The sequence below is a fragment of the Chiroxiphia lanceolata genome, chromosome 9 (genome assembly GCF_009829145.1).
Source record: "Chiroxiphia lanceolata isolate bChiLan1 chromosome 9, bChiLan1.pri, whole genome shotgun sequence".
In the NCBI taxonomy this organism is placed as follows: domain Eukaryota; kingdom Metazoa; phylum Chordata; class Aves; order Passeriformes; family Pipridae; genus Chiroxiphia; species Chiroxiphia lanceolata.
Genome location: NC_045645.1, coordinates 7,735,544 through 7,753,550, shown reverse-complemented (window position 1 = coordinate 7,753,550; position 18,007 = coordinate 7,735,544). Strand labels below are relative to the sequence as shown.

The following is an 18,007-nucleotide window of genomic DNA, read 5'->3' as shown; positions in this document are numbered from 1 at the left end:
TTTGACATGCCAGGACCAGAACACACACAGCACTGCTTGGCTCAAGCCAGGTCTTTGGGAACAGCAGGGACAACCATGCCTACAGCTTGGTTCCGTGATCTCGTGTTGGTTGCTTCTCACTTATACCCCGTGTTGGGGCATTTGGAAAAGCAGACTCTCCCTCCCCACTCTGTAAATGCCTTACCTTGAGAGGGTACTGTAAGGGTTCAGGCACCTACAGTTTAACCTACTTTAGGAATAACAGTTTAAAAAATACATAAGAGCCTCCCTGGAGCAGGGGCAGGGACCTTACCTATTCCTCAAAACTGAGAACAGCAAAATTATTGAAGTTCCTGGGAAAACAGCCAGGGGTTTCCTCTGGGTTTCTCACTCTGGCACATGCATTAACCAAATGCCACATTACAGGGAGGATGAAAAGTATTGGGATATGCAAAAAACCCACCACTTCCCAGAGCATAAGTGCCTGACATTTTATATACCTATATATACTTCTACTCTCATGGGCCTTGCAGACAGGCAGGGGAAGGAGAGGCTACATGCACTCCCCAAGCCCCCCATGTGAACACCTATCGCTGCTCAGGTCTAGTTTTTATTTCCTCCCGCAGTCAAACATTCAGGCTGCAGGGGAGCCTGAGCCAAAGAAAGAAGCTGCCAAAAGCAACTCAGCCGTCTTTAATATCAAGGAGAAAAGGTTGTGAGCTGAATGGACTCAAGGCTAGTAATGTCAATTATTTATCTGCTTTTGAATCTTTTTCATCTTCCCTCTCAGGTCAGCCAATGACAAATCGATCGGTTAGAGTGTGCCATCCTGCTTTCAAGCTATTATTCAGTTAGTGCTGAGGACGGGATGTCTTCCCATGTGTGAGCTATCAAAGGAAGAAATCGCCCACCCTGACCCTCCATCACACCAGAAGCTCCTTATGCTGCGCGAGTTAAAATGGGAGCGAAAACCAGCTCCCATTTTATCACTGAAAACTGCAAAGCACTGTGTGAGGATGCTGCATTAATTCTTTATATTCACACTTAAGAATGATTTCTTTTTTTTTTTTGCTCGCGGCAGTGTTAGCACCCTGTAATGAAACAGCGTGTGGAAAAGAATATGGAAGCCTAGCCACCACAAAGAATTCAAATAATGAGCTGGAGAACACCAAACTACTGTTTGACCCAAGCATTTCTCAGCATTAAAATGTTTGTCCGCTTGTGTGACGGTTGAAGGTCGAAGGACGGTGTTGTATTTCACTGCATAAGATCATTTAGGAGTTCTGTGGTAGAATTTGCAAGGAAGATAATAAAATATTGTACAATTCGTTTTACAGCTTGCTGGCCTCAGATGTTAGTTTCTATAAATACATATATACTAACTGTGAAAAACATTTACTAGGACATTTCTCATCTGACATTGAGCATTAGCCTGTGTAAGGGCTTCTCTTCAGTACAAACAGCCATCTCCAGAGTCTGCACCACTGTCTCAAAACACTACTGCAGTGTCAGAAGGTCCAGCATTTCATATCTTCCATGGTAAAGCACATTTTTGTTCAGTTGCACAGAAAATATCTCCAAGTTCAAGTAATTATCTTCCCTATTGATTTCCTACCATTTTCCCACATAGAAAACTTTTTGAAGAATTTCTAACCTCGAGACTCCTCAGAACGTAAATTGAAGCTGTCTGGCCTTTCCAAGTCAGAGCCCACAGCAAAGGCACCCAGAGGCATGAATGCATCCCATTTGTCCTACAGAACACGTAACAGCAGCCACTGAAACACAGACATTTAACCACTTCACTGCAGCTCACCATGGGAGAAGCCTTCAGCTCACAGGCTAATCCTGGATGTCTCGAACACGAAGTCCATTTCTAGATGCCTCCTTGCAAAATTTAACTCCAGTCTGCTCCAAAGGGGAAGTGCATTGTCCTTTCTGGAACGATGTACTCTGCCAGCAGAGCCACCCTGCCCTGGACACAACATCTAAGCAGCAACCAAGCAGCTCCTGTCTTGCAAACACCAACCTGTGTGGATGTTTTGCATCAACAAAACATCTCTGGAGATGTGTTGTCTGGCTCTCTATCTACCATCATTCACCTGGACAACGTGAGACCAACCAGGAGCCTTGAATCATGGCAGCACAGGCACCCACAGGCCACCAAACCACCCGTTCATGGTACCTGCAATCCCTGGGACACCTCTCTGGCCACAAGCAGGTAAGGTGCAGTTGTTGTTAAACGATTCCTTGGGCAGCTTCCAAGAAAATCTGAATAACATTCAAAGATATCAGGCTTCTCAGGGACCTTAATTCGGAGACTTCGCTTTGTGTCTTTCTGTGACACGGTCTGAGATACAGGATTTCTTGTGTGAGTTTTGGGGTGAGTCACTTCGCTTTCTTCTGCCTGAGGTCCAATGTAGAATGGGGACAACCCTTTCCTCACTTGCTGCCCCTTATCCCACTGGTACACACTGGAAGCGCTTTAACGTAACTGCTCAGAGAGTTTTCGCACATGTAAATAAGCACAATCTCACTTGTTTCACGCACATACAGCAGTATAATCTGCTTAACGCAAGTAAACAGGCTATGGCAGAAAGACATTTCCCCACAGCCACTTCCAGACCCTCACTCGTGTCCTAATTTTGTGCAAAACCAGGTTTGAGAAACCCTCCTGTGAAAGCTACGTACTTTGTCAGAACAAGCACACCCAAAAGCCCTCTGGTCCAGAGGTTGGAATACTTTCACACCCGACGCTTGCGCTGCTTTGTCCTTTCTCTTCCCTAAGCCCTTGGCTGGCGGATGCAGGGCAGTGACGATGCACTTTACTGTTGAGTGATTCAATGCCATTTTACCAGGATTAATTATGATTGCAGGTACAATGGTCTACCCCATCAGTTCAGGAAAGACATCCATTGATAATAACCTAGAAGTACTCTTGCTGTATCAAGAGCAAGGCTAAGAGAAATAATTGCTCTGGCTCAGTGGAACGAAAAGGACTGATTGGTGAAACTGAAGCAGTTAAAACAGAGAATGCGATTAAGAGAAGGTGCACAAAATTAAGAGGTAAAGACTCTGGTGCCTGCTGAAAGCAGAAGAGCCAAAGCTGAACCTTCAAATGCAGCACTGAAAGGTCCTTCAAGCAGCAGCATCATTATGGACACAAAGGTGGAAGAGGATTTGTTAATAAGCACTACCAAGTCCAAATGGTTACGCAGACAGAGGCTCCTAAAGAGCAAAACCACAGTAAACTTCGTTGAGGCTTTCCAGGTCTGCAGCACCTTTTAAAGTTTCTTGTCCAAGGCTTTGTCCCGGTGTGCAGCAGCCACTGCAGACGACCCCTCTGACTAAGTCTGAGCTACCCTAAAACAGAACAAGCAATTACCCTAATTTTAAAAGGAACCATGGAACAGCTACATCCCAAATCTGCAGCTTGCAAGTCCCTGTAATATGAATTTTCAGGGAAGGAAAAAAAGGGGACACAATGCGACTGGACACTTGAAAATGCAAATCCCTCCTTACCGCAGTCCAATATGCTCAGCTACTCCCACTGTCTTCCAACCCCCTAATCTACCCTCTCTTCCTTGCAGAGCATCTAAGCCCCCTCTGTGCCTTGCCCAGATTTCTCTGTACACCCCCTCCTTATCACCTGGCCTTTCACAGCGTCCCGTTTTTTCACTGGGACAAGAGGTTGCAAGTAGTGTCTGGCAGGCTCGGTAGCAGGTGGCCCCTGGGTAGGCTATGGAAGAACACAGTTGGAAAACAGAGTTTTTGGCAGAGTACTGCACCAAGAGCACCCAACACCAGAGCTTTGCTACCATCATTACCAGCAATCCAGCATTTTCTGGCTGCAACCCGAACTGTTGTGTTTAACTCTCCCCATACCTCCCAAGCACTTCAGGATGGGGTGCAGAAGATGCAGCTCTTCCCCATCATCTGCTGCAGCCTCCTCCTCCTCCCCTGCCCTGTGCTTCCCACACCTCCTTCTCTGCTGAGCACGGCTGGAAGGCAATCTTTTTGACAAATGACTTTGTAGGACGGAGAAGTCTGAGGCTGCTGTTATTTGGTTCCCTACAGTGACAGGATGGTTTGTAGTTTTGTGGACAATTACAAGAATTAACATGGACAGATTTAGAGCCTGAGTTTTGTGGAAATAGCTGGCATTTTGAAAAATGCCAGAGAAACCAAGATAAACAGGAAGACCTTTGAGCAGTAATGTTACTACCTTATTTTCAGAAAACGCAGGATTACTTTCTCCCACAGCCTTATTCACTGTATTTTAAACCAGGACCACCCAGACCTATTGATCAAAAAAGGAGAGTAAAACAAATAAAATTCCACATTATTTATCCATTTAACTGAAAATTAATAGAACTAGAAAAGGCCCCTGACCACAGAGGAGTGATCTGAACTGCCGGGTATTTTATCACCTGATAGATTTGATGGATTTAAAAACTGGAGGTTATCAAGGGCTCAGAGAACCCAGATTTCTCATCCCCTCAGAGGAGACATCTCCCTTTGCTCCAGCAGCATCACATCATGTACCTGCTCCTGTAAGTGAGGGAAGAAGCAAACCTATTTGTCAGGCAACAGAGAAAAGGAAGGAGAGGGGACACAGGACTTCACTTCAGGGGGTCACTGGCTCTTTTTAGATTTCAAACTTCTTTTCAAAACTGTTCTGCCCTTGTTCCAATGAAGTCAGGTCACCTGAATCCCCAAGTAAATTGTGAAACACTTCTTTCGCATCCTTTCAGACGCTGTCCTTTTTCCGGAGCAAAGCAGCAGTTTAAACAGTCTGTAACCCCATGCATCACACATCTTATTTTCCTTCTGATATTTGATGCAACTGAATTGCCAGGCAATCTTCAACAGCAGCAGTGACCTTTCATATGCTTTTATGGATGGGCAAATTTAATTTCTAAAAATAGATTCAATTTCTGGAATATATATTTATTTCAACACACACTGTATCTTCCCTTATTCTAAGCTGTTTTGTAGAATTATGTCAAGTTTTAGCTGTAAAAATAAAGTGAAGCTTTCTTCCTTCACAAGAGAATGATGCTGCTACAAAATGGCGTAAATAAAATATGCACTATGATAAGCTGAGGAGGAACATAACGTGTATAACCTATTACCAAACACATAACACTTCCTCCAGTGCTTTCCCCAAACAGATATTCTGTAAATTGTCACCTCTCAACTTTGACTTGAAAGGGCATCATTGACTTAAATAAAATGCACATAAATATTTTAGCTGCTACGGTGAAAAGGGATTATTTATCATAACAATGAAAGAATAAAAAGAACATTTTTTCAGTTATTTTAGTCCACACATCAGAGCCGACTGTGCCTGGCTGTTCTGCTGATCCTGCTATAAAGCCAGTTCCTCCTGTGACTGCATGGTTGTTTTGCAAGGCATCAGGAGAGAGAGAACATTAAGCTGCCACAAAAATGTTACAGAAGTGAAAACGACAGCATTTGGGGCCACATGCAGAAAGTATATATTATTTTTAAACAGGAATTAAGCCTTATGGGGTCAAGAAACGAGTGCAAATATAACCTCCAAGAGCCAGCTCATGTTCAGTGTAGGTGTCCATGACTGAGCAAAGAGATGGGACACAAGCAGCAGGACCACGGTGACCTTGGCAAGTAGAAGTGATGTGCCAGTGTAAAAAGGTGTTTACAGACTATTCATTTTAACTTTCTTTCCATCAAAACAGCTTCCAAAAGGCAGTCAGAGAAATGCCACCTGCAGGGCTGCAGCTACCCAACATACATGGGCAGAGGTCAAGGTTCAGCCCATCCATCAACAGGACATCTACAGATTCATTCTGGGGCATAAAACCCAACCACATTCACGAAGAAAGCAGAATAATATTTAGCTCTTTTCCAGCTTGACGTTATTCTACTATTAAATATTTTCTGGCCTACAAAACTATATGCCACCAAATTCCTTCCTAGATGTTCTTTCAAGAGAGTCTTTTTTAACACACCAACAGTGCATTTTTAGTAACTGTAAAGGGTATCTACAGCTGAAGTAATCGAGTCTGATAATTAAATACAGTAATTCCACAAGCTAAAATACTTCAACTTCATAATGAATGACAGTGAGATGCTAGACAGTGAGATGCAAGCAAGGAGGCTTCAGCAGGGCTGAATACAGTTTCTCATCACCTTTCAAGGTGGAAACCAGGGATGTCTCCAGTGACACAGGTGCTGCTGGCAGCAGTGAACACACATGATTTACCACTCAGCATGAACACTGGGAAACCTTCCCCATCACACTATCAGGAAAGCAAACCTAACCCATTAGGATTTCTAGAAGCAAAGCATAATTAAAAACACAAAAAAACAAGGGCATAAAGTGAGGTAATCACATGCAATTCTGCAATGAAAAATGGGGGTTGGAAACTGCCGATTTGACATCCTTGAGGCCAAACCTTGGCTATTGGAATAGGTTTTAGGCAACTGCATAAAATCAATTTAAAAAAAAAAAGCCTACACATCTTCCCAGTCATTGAGAAACTCATGTAGCTCCTGTACACACAGGTTAGATCAACCTCGTTGCTGCTTATTCAATTTTAACAGCTTTCAAGAGCTCAACAAGATGTCCTGTATTCGATAAAAGTATTAGCCACTAACAAACACAAAAACCCCAAACAAAACAAACCAATGCATTTCTAAAATTTATACTGAATTGAAAAAAAAAACCACAACAAAACAAAAAAAACAACATTACACAGAACTTTTTGCATGGGACATTCTCAGGTAAAAATCTTATTACAGAAAGCATAATGGTTCTGATTTTGCATGCAAGAAACGTATAATAATAATAATAATAATTGGTGTGGGTTGGAGCTTTTGGAGGCTTTTTTGTAGCTTGTGTAACCTTGGAATATTATGCATGCAACAGCATTGCTCTGGTTCACAAAATAAACAGAGGAAAGCAACATAGGTAATTAGGGAAAGAAATGTAGCACCTTTGCTAAGGCTAAATAATGTTCAAAACTACATGTGCTGCATTAAAAACTGATCTAGATTTTTCAAGTTCCACTGAGTTTTTAATAAAGTATTTTCAAAACATTTTTCCTGATAATGTGTTTTTAAAAGCAATTTCGAGAGGAACTTTTCACTGTAAGCAGAAACTGCTGAGTGCAAGCCTGCAGTTCCACCTGCAGCAGTTGATAAGATGGTAGATTTTGCTGCCTTGCCTTACATATTCCGCAAAGGTTTTCTATTTAACTCTACAAAACCATGCTGTGAGCATTTGGATATATGGCCCACACACATATCTGCTGGATGGAACCTGGATGGTCTAGGGGAGGTTTGGAAGTAGCTTTCCCTGTGTAGCCAGTGAAGTTACTCCACCACTTTCATAACTCTCAGCCCAGGACTTCTGCTCTTCACTGATCAAATGGACCAGGGAAAAACCTGCTTGAAGCAATCCATAGAGATACAGTGGAATCTAACAAATATTTCTGCTTTAGGGAATATCACTTTGTCCAAACTTTTAGTGAGAATGGGTATGCACAAATAAAGTATTGACTACAAGATCTGAAATCACTGACATTACTTGAACCGATATTCACTGAAGTAAAAATTCTAGTTTTATGTTCCTTAAACATAAATTTTTGGCTTTGAAATACAAATTAAGTACAGAAGAAAAATTAAGAAAATGGTGCAACCCAAAAGCCAGCATTCAAATATGATCAAAGTAGTTTCAGATAATTTGAATCTGATCTGCTGTTTGTTCCCCTTCAATTTGTTGATTCACATCCCTTAAGCTGTATTATTTGTCAGAATTTGAGATGTAGAAATCTTCTGTAAGCTGTTTCAGAATAGCTTTATCAGCCATGCAGCAAAAACTGTGACAGTGTAGAAGCTTGCTTTTCTTGTGAGACCACTAAAGAAGGTCATTGAATAACTAATGGTCTATTACAACAATGAAATAAGAGACTTTAGTGGGAAGCCTTCAGCTTTTCAAAGAATAAATCAAATTAAGGATGTAGAAACTGCAGGAAAAAAACCTTTTTTTTTTTGAGAATGACATATTCTAACTTGAGAGAAACATACTTTTAACACCTGACGATGACGGGAGCATCACTAGAAGAGCTCCATGTCAAGGTATTTCCCATTAAAATATAAGAAAACATGTAACTTATGAATACACTGTCACGTACTTCACCTGTTTATGGAGAAGGGTATCGCTCTGGATGTTTTATTCTACATTTTAGCCTCACTGTCATGCTTTAAGGAGCTTCCTGTTACTTTCCCCTCCCTTTAACAATAGCAGCCATGTCAGAGAAGACAGATTTTATCTTCTGCCTGTCCTCCCTTGTTCCAAGGAGGAGCTCGTTAGTGCCCTTCCAACAGAGAGTAAAATAGTGATGAAATTGCCAGAAACTGTTTCAACTACTTCCTCCCACTTCCTGAATTGAGCAAAAGGCATTTTATATTGTCTTACCTTTATGGTTTTGGTCTGGAGTCTGAGTCCATTTAAAGTGTTAATGGCTTTCTCTGCATCCTTTGGATCAATGTAGTTAACGAATCCATACCCTAAACTCTGCCCTGTTGAAAGGCAGGAAAGAAAAAAAAGAACTCAGTATTTTTCAGCACAGGAACATGATTTCAAGAGTAGAAACACATTTTTCTTATACTGTTCATTTCATCCCTGCTTTCCCTTATGGTCTCTATGCTGTTCTTCACCATTCTGATATCTCCTGAATACAGTGGAAGCCAACATAATTTTAAATTGCTGCTCTGAAGATCCTACTTTAAGAACGAGAAGCAGCAACCCCCCCACCCTGCCTTCTGCAGGAATTTACTGAAGAGCACATATGAGGCTTGACAGCAATAGAATTGTGTAATAGTTTTGTGTTCCTAATAAATGTAACTGGCTGACCTGTCAGTAACGAAGCCACTTCTTAAAAATCATAACCGCACACACATAATTTTGCTACTGTTTATAAACAAGTTTGTAAGTGTTTAAAATCAGGAAACAGTGTTTTTACATTAACCTTGAAGGGGCTGACTGAGGAACAGATAACCACCTTTATGTCTCGTTTTACTGCTCAGTGAGCAGCCAGTAAATAGGAGGAGAAAGGACAGCCCAAATTGCAGCAGGGCAAGGGACCACATTAAACCTCCCCTCCGAGTATTAGAGATGACAGCAAACCCAAACAGTACAACAACTGCTGCTGCGCATGGGATGGCAGGAGCCCACTTTAGCAGCCAAAATCATTTCAACAGCTTCTGTTTTACCAGCGAGATCTGTGTTTGTGTTTGCAGTGGAAAGAGACCTGGTTAATAACCGGGAGAAGTGACACGGAGCCGGAGGGGCCGCGCTGTCAGCACTACAGGTATTGTGCATACATGGATAAAACTACAGGTCTGCAGAGGGCTGAACCTGCTCCACAGGGATCTTTTCCTGATTCCCAAGTAGCAGCTTTGCAGCATCAGTTCTATTAATACAACATGACAGACAGACGCTTCCAGATCCCTTCCTTTGAGCCTCCTACTGAACTTATTTTTCATGTTTGAAAACCAGAGCAATTCTTAATTTTTTTTTATTTTTTTTTTTTTTGTTAAGGCACATGCACTTCGAAACGTACACAGATAATCACATTTCAAGAATCAGTGAGCCCAAGCAGGCAGGCTAGCAGTCCTGTATTCCAACCACACTCCTCATACACCCTTCAGCGTATCTGGAGCACAGCAAGTCAAAAAGCCACCTGTCCTTCGGCACTGATGTGCAGGGGACTGAAATTCTTCTGCTCACAGGCAATGAGAAGGGAAACGTGAAAATCCCTCCCAAGGAGAACAGCATTTGTGGAGATTTCTATCCACGGGAGCAGCAAGCAGCGACCCAGCTCCTGCTCACCAGGAGAAAGGCGAGGTTGGGAAGGCAGCTGCACACCAAGTGCCTTGATGTCCCCTGGAGGCACAGATCCTGCCTCCCAGCACAAAGCTTTGTTTCTTTGTCTCCTGGACTACAAAAAAGCATCTGTGTGTTTCTCAAAGTCAGACGCCACCAAAAATACAGTGTTTGCTGTAACACAAATACAGGGAGCGCTTCTGTCTTATGAAATCAGATCAAAGCCCTAAAAGCTGCTAACTCTGCGATGGAAGACTTTAAAAATCCATGGAAACACTGCAGTTCATGCCTGAAATGCCCACATACAGGCATAAGGATAAAAAAAAATGGCTGTTTTAACCTACAGTACATCCAGGGAGCAATTCCCTCCAATCAATTTAACTTCAGAAAAAAAGTATAAAAACATATTTAGTCTTCCTGAACAGCTAAACAATCTCAATAAAAATATTCTTACCCAAGTTACATGACATTAACCAAGAATAAGCTGAAGTCTGGCTGAGCACAAAGCCCAGGACAGAAACATTGTAAAGATACTTTCCTTGCCACGCCTTCCTCCTCTTCTTGCCTACCTATATTATACAGTCCCAACTCCCGTGCCTCTGAACGCATCAAATCTTTAATGCATTTAATCCTAAACAGTCTTAGGCCAGAAGGAAGCCATCCTCTAGGAGACAAACCTCTTTTTATGCTTTAAGGAGACTCAAGGATCACAACTTGGATAACCTGCATTTGTCCTTTTCCCATTGATCCTCTATGGACCTTCGGAGGTACACAGAGCAGGAGTAGCTAATGCAAGGCCCTGGAATTTATGTCAGGCTGTCTGACCATGTCCAGCCACTGTTATTCTCAAGGCACATGGACTGACCACTGCAATCTAGAGAGTGGCCTTTAGCTATCTCTCATACAAACATTCTCACTTCTGTAAGTACTTGTGCAAGGAAGAGACCACAGATAGCAAACCCACAGACAGCACTAGCAGCAGGGAAGGGAAATAATGGCAATACATGAAAAGAATGATACAGCAATTCCACAGACCATTTACTACCTTCCTCTGAGTTCTCCGGTAACACTCAAGTTATTTAGATATCATCTCTGCTTCTCTCTACCAACTGGAAACAAATATATTTTCTCCAAGGTGAAGGATAACGAATACCAACACTAATAAAGCTGTCTTGTCTGCATGCAGGACTGCAGAACCTGGCTTAAAGAAAACTATTACACTGTCATAGCATTTTCCTTAGAATAATAGGTCTGCAGAAACATGATTTTTTCTTGCTGGTGTATATACCCCTGAATGCCGTGAAATATATGAAACTGGTAACAGGATTTAAGGCCTGTTACTCAGAAGCTATTGGTTATGAAATCATATCCAACACACTAACTGCTATATTGGCTAAATAATATTCTCACAAAAAAGGATGCATCTACTTAGCATTTTAAGCACTGAATTTCTGTTAATTCAATAAAACCCCCTTTTATCTTAAAAACTCAGACCCTGTACCCTTCGCTGCCCACTGAGATCTTGGTGCAGTTGCTTCCACCAGCAAATTCCTGTTGCTGCTTTCTGCCATATGCCTCACTGTATCAGCAAAGCTCAAGAGAGGAAATCTTTCATTAAGAGCTTTCCACTTCAGGTTACTTTGTATTTTCAACCATCTCTCCCCAACACTATCGTGGACATGACGACAGACATGTCCCAGTCTCGAAAAACTAAAAAGAAAATAAACTCCGACAAAGCTAATTTGTGAAAAGCTTTATGACTGTAGCAAACATCATAAAGTTTCAGTATGCTAAACATTTACAGCTAAGAAGCCAAGAAAAAATTTATACACGCAGCTAAAAATATTATTTTCAAATTCCTCTCAAGAGCAATTCACCTTATGTCAGACAAAACACAGACTCTAGATATGAAAGAACTAAAAACTGTTACTGGTAAAAAACCAGAAAGGATTTGTTCCAGAATACAGTAACCAGTATGAACTTCCCTATTTTCTCCATCCTGTACTCTTATTGCATGTACTCCAAAAGGGTAACACTTCTTTGGACACAATCTGGCAGCACAAAGCAAGCAGCTGGACCTCTCAGTGGGATCCCACACAGACACTGTAGTTCATTCCCATGCTACACTTCCCAGGAACAGCACCGTAAATAGTAAATATTTTCTGTGATTTGGAATCCAATAGTTCATCGCATGCTGTGATTCAGTAGGTCAGGCAAGAGATATTTCTAGATGATCCTAAAACAACACCTTGTTACATTGCTGTTACCACTGCTCTTTCTGAATGTTTTATCTAGCTGCAGAGAATGTATACCGGACCTCCTATGATCTGGTAAGGAATAGGTCTAGAAGTAAGCAGTAACAGGGTTAGAGATTATCAAGGACTTGACAGTTAAAAAAAAAAAACAAACAAAAACCCACACAACAAACCAGCTGAAGCCAAGTCCAAGTTGATAATGTACATATTTTGCATTTTAGAAAGTTCCATTTCCAGAGCTGAAAATCATCAAGATTAAAACAAGCCACGAGAACGATTTTTTCCATGTTCTGTTTACCCTGTAACATTTATCCACACATCCCAAAACCTGCAACTGTGAAAAAGACAGTGCCAGAGACCTGTACCTTCCCTTACCCCTTTGTAAGCCAGTCTGCTTAGGGCAATTCCATATTTAAAATAGGAGATAAAGGGAAAATACACAGAAACAAATATGAGTTAGAACAGAAATATTATAGGAAACAAAAAAAAAAGAAATAAAAAAATCTCTGGCTAGTAAAAGTCAGAGTAACAAAAGAATTTTATTTTAGATTACAGAAAAAAGATCCCTGAATGATCATCCCGACTCATCAGCAGATACTAATAGTAACAGTACAGAGACAACAGACGTTATGTACACCTGAAAAAGCTACATGAAGTACTAAATAGAAACCCAGGTGGATGCTAAACAGGAGCTCCTAAAATTATGTATGTTTAAGTGAGATGATCTGGATTACATGCATAGAAGACACTCCAAAAAAAGGGGCCAAAGGCTCTCTTGCGATTAACAAATTCCAGGAGCCCGGAGGAAAGACAATTTTGCACTGAAAGTCAAAAAGAAAGGACTGGATGACCCAAGTAATTACAGGTCCATCAGTCTAATGCTGAGCAAGGCAAAATTTGCAGAATATTCAATACTGGACTCTGATAATAAAGAATTATAAGGGGTAATAAAACCAATGTCAATCAAATTAGGTCTCTGGAAAATAGATTCTGTCAAACTAAACTGACAACCTTCTTGATGAGATTACAAGTTTGACCTATAAATTTTAAGAATGTTGATTTAATGGCATTGATGTACTTGGTCTTCTCTAAAGCACTTAATTTGGTACTGCTTATTAATTGACTAAAACAAAATTAACATGGTATACATTAAGTAGATTAAAAAAGTCAACAGATCTCTAACTGGGAATTGTGAACAGGAAATCACCAGAAAGGTGTTTTCCTACAGGTCTAACTCTGGAAACAGACCTTGGCCCTAAATTGTTCATTTCCACCAGTAAGTAGAAAAAACCCAAACTCCCTGCTCATGAAGATCAACTGCAGAAAGACAGGATGAGAAGATAAGAACGAACAGGACAGAGTGAAGGTGCAAAGCAATTTAAGCTCCTCAGTAGACCACAAATACATATATAGAGGTAGCACAAAGATTACTTTCTGATAAATGAAGTTAACTGTGGCATAGTTTAGAAATGCTGGAATGAAAGACTGACAGAGGCCACATCAAGCCTGCCACATTGACAAAAGGGTTAAAACAACTCTTCTTGGCACAAAACCCACACACAATCAAAAAGGGAAAGAAAAAGTCACCGATTCTGATCTGACTGTGTGCTTTGCTGGCCGAGAGCCACGTCCAGTCCCACTGTATGTGCTTCAAGCAAGACATAGATGCCTTGGTGATGGTGCCATGAGAGTTGACTACAGCACTAGAAAAAACTCTTTCAACTGAGATATGGGGGTCAATCTGCCCACCTGATCAAAGAAGTTGAAACTTAACAGTACTATATTAGTGCTCACTTCAAGTACAGATTCCTTTTTTTTTCTTAACAATGTCTGTCCATGGAGTTATATACCCCAAGTACCACTGCTTGGCAGGTGAAACCAGACTAGAAACAATACAGCAAATGCTGTTTTCTGGGGAAGTCATTTGCTCTGCTTTTGATATTGAAGGTAAAATGGATTTAAGTACCTACCAACCATTTTGTCAGTTCTTCTACCACTGGAAATTCTGGAAGTTCGTATTTTTTTTTGAAAGCTATGCTTTTCTTGCTCAAGCAGGAATTAATCCAGGAAGGTTTTGGCATGATGCATTAAGTGCTCTACAATCTCTTCTACTCTGAAGCTCTACAAATAACACTGTTCCTGCTGTTCGTAGTAGGAGCTGTATGAAGAACAATTATTGCCACAAGCAAAGCAGAAGCAAACTCCTTTCTCAGAAAGTCTGAAGCCTTCCTACTGCAGGAAACTGTTTTAATAACAACTTATAGAAGAGTACAACTTGTAATTGCTCACCTGTGACCAGACAGGTTAAAGAAATGTTTAAAAATATCCTTTATATTTCAAAATAATAATGTGGCATTGAACATCACATTGAAGGACTATGGTCACTACAGTCACTCATGAACACAAGCACAGAATGGGACAGCAGCGATCCAAGCTGCCTTAAATCGTGGTTTTTGTTGTCCCCTGCCCAAATGTAAAACCTAATTAAAGCTGCCCGCCTGACAGCCATAACACAAATGCCAGTGAGCGCCGCTGCTTTTCTGACACAATCCCTCCCTTCAGAAGTAGGACACGTCTGACAGCTCATCTCGCATTAGCCAGGCAGAAGCCGTCAGACAGTAACAGCCTTCAGTCACTCTGGGTTTGGGACCAAAAGACAAATAATGCTCACCATCAATTCTCCAAACCCCCCCAGCACCATTTTTGCCTGTTACAACCCCACTGAAATTTAGGGAAGAAACTGGTAGCAGGGTGAGCTTTTCTCTATAGAAAAAGCTGAGTGCAACTTGCCATCCACCTGTGGCTCTTCCAAGTAGACCCACACATATTCTTCCACCTTACTCAACGTTTCTCAAACTGGAGATGTTCCTAATACACAGCACCTACGGCTGGCTGGGAGAGAGACTGGCAAGAGAAGGACTCGCCAAGCATTTTGTCTTGTAAACAAGAATAATCAAAGGAACATAGTGACAGTCAAGGCAAGCCCTGCCCCAGCTGGCAGACCCATTTCACAGCACCACCCTGTGAGGCTCCAAACCACGTCAGAAGTGCTTTAAACACATTCCTGGGAAGACAAAGAATGACTACAACTCATATGAAAAGCTGTATGAAGTAGGGGCTTTTGGAGAAGGTTACATAAATACCCTTGAGAAGATACATTCAAAATGTACCAAGAGGGTCAAGTGAATTGACTGCTGTATTTTTGCTGTTATTTCTACAACAGTTACCAACAAATAGAGCTGTTCACCTAAAAAAAAGGAGGTAAGCTATGGAGAGAAGATTCAGATCAAGGCAAAATGAGACACGATCACGAGACCAGTTCAAACCCTGCTCCTTGTCTGATGCTTTTTACATCAGTAATGACAGTCTCATTCATCCTCCACTCCTGTACCAAGGAGAAGCACCTGCTGTCACCCCAGCAATGCACACTGCAGTCTCAGAGAAGCAAACCAAGAGGGAAGCATCTCCTGCATGCAGTGCTCCTAAGACCAAACAATTAAGCTAAGGCTGTCACTGTCACAATTCACTGCAATCCAACTATGAAGGGTAACTTGTTCTGTGCTTAGTGCAGCTCTTTATCACAGCACCCATTTAGTCTATAGCTTATTTACAATACAGTCTCTTTGCATTTGTACAGACTAGGATTTATTCAATATATATTGTCCATGCAAGAAAGCATTCTTCTCCTATTACACTTTTGCTTTTAGAAGAATTTAGGGAAAAATGCATAGTCTTTCTCTAAGCAAAACCGAGACAAGTATGAGTAGTAAATTGCTTGGTTTTTTTACCTCTTGCAGAAAGGTACAAGAGTATAAGTTGTTTGGGAGCCTTCCATCAAACTACTGTACTTCAGGTGCCCTTATTAGTTCTTCTGAGAAGATCCTACTTGTACATCAGGAAAAGTCAGCTGTATTTAAATGTAATTCAATCTAGAGCCCCAGACATACTGTGATGCTACAGTGCACCTACAATTAAGCAGCATGACTTATTCTTGGGTTAAAAATAGCCATCTGCAAATTCTGAGTTCAGTAGATCCTTCTTCTTAAGATACCACTGGAGAGTAAAGCCAGGTTCCAGACTCAATGGGATACCCTTATAACAGACCTCCTCCTAAAAAACATGCTTGTAGTTTCATTACACATGAAAAAGCAAAACTAAACCCAAAGCTCAAGGAAAATCCCCCTCTGTTCCATAGCTACAGCACCTGCAAAGGCTATATAATGACACAGAGCTCCTCAGACAGGACAAGATCGCTCAAGCAAACTCTCTCCCACGGCATCACAGCTCTGATACCCAAATAACAAAAGCTGGGTGCTCCCCATTAGGTATCTGCAGGGAAAAAATTCCTATTGCTGCCTTAATCCTGGAAATACCAGAGATAAAAGCTCATTCATGCAGGAGACAAGCCTTTTTTGGGGAGCTCGAGGGGAGACACGAGTTGCACAATGAGGTCCCAGTGGAGCTCTACGCACACAAGATTTAATAAACTCCAGTCCAAGTGGAAGGGGCTTCTTCACACCAGGCCTTCTCCAACAGAGATGCTGCTACATGATTAAAAAATCCCCCAAAGGAAGCCCTTGCAAACAGTGTGCTACATCCCACGTAAAACTTTCCCTCAGGGACAGGATAAGAGAGGGAAAATGAACCAGACATACAGACACCGCTCACTCAATTTTAATATTTGAATGGAAAGTGCCAGATACCATGACAACAAGCCTAGAAAAATAAAAGGGGAATAAAGAGAAGTGTTGCCCAAAATGTGAAACAAATCCTATTAACGTAGCTAAAGCAATCAAGTGATTCGTGCTAGTGAGGTAACTGTGACCCCTAAACCTCCACATCTTCCTTTGGAAGACAATCACAAAGGACCTGAACACGGTGACCTCAAAAACAAAGCAGAACTCCCAAAAGCCTACCTGCAAGCTACCCACAGCAAAAAGCAACATCATTCAACCAGCACCTTGTCGAGTTAGAAAGCCTGACTTTGCCAGGCAGTGCCAGAGGAGATTACATGAGTTTTGTCCTCTTCTGTAGCTTTGACAAATCTCTTAATGTAAGACAGTGTAACTTAATGTCTTGATTTTCAGAGATGCTCAGGCAGTAGCAGTTCTCATGTAAATGAAATACTAATTGACAGTAGCTGCCATCCCTCAAAATTAGACACGGTAACGATTCTCACTCTAGAATAGCCTCAATATCCACTCAGAAAACAGACCAAGACGAGGTATGCTTTGACAGCCTGATGCTGCCCAGCACCACCAGACCCTTCTGAAAACCCTACTCCCACAGAAATTTCAGGACTTTCAAAAACATGCAATTGCTCAATTTTAAACTTGACCATACCAGCGACGGAAGACACCTCTGCTCTTGAAAATAGTGCCTTACAGTCTCCTAAAGGCTTCTGTCATTGCAGGTGTTCTGCATCTCACCTGAAACAAGGCTTTGCTCTTACCTGCACACTACAGAGAGTTCAACCAAGTCAGCTGTGTGACTGCTGTGCTGGAGGACATGGACTAATCTGCATGCAAAGCTTAAGTGGCAGTTTGAGACAGATGTTGCTGACTTGGCTGGAGTCTTCTGCTGTTCCCATTACCGTAGCGTGGAAGCATTTTATCTCTGAAACGCACCTTTCCTCACAAACACCACTGAGGAAAGCACTTTTATTCCTACTGTGGAGAAGAGAAACTGAAAGGCATCACAATTTCCAGGGTGAACTTGGACAGAGTAACACAGTCACTAAAACAGGGAACTAAAACTGCATCTCCCCCACTCCGAGGCTGGAACCTTATCATTGGCCCACTGCAAGTTGTGTTGGGCTGGAGATATCTCAGAAACAACACACACATTTCATACTGCAGAATATATTATCCTCCTTTTTCTTTTTTGTTTTCCTGCTTTTATC

The 18,007-nt window shown here is 41.6% G+C and overlaps 1 protein-coding gene across 8 annotated transcripts in view; it reads right to left on the bottom strand.

The window, feature by feature from the left end:
* ELAVL4 (ELAV like RNA binding protein 4) overlaps positions 1 to 18,007 on the bottom strand; it is an 82,630-nt gene that overhangs the window by 11,541 nt on the left and 53,082 nt on the right. For all 8 annotated transcript variants that reach the window (XM_032696487.1, XM_032696485.1, XM_032696484.1 and 5 more), the window contains one exon: positions 8,441 to 8,544. In XM_032696487.1, coding sequence (XP_032552378.1) covers positions 8,441 to 8,544 — 104 coding nt within the window. The remainder of the gene's footprint in view (positions 1 to 8,440; positions 8,545 to 18,007) is intronic.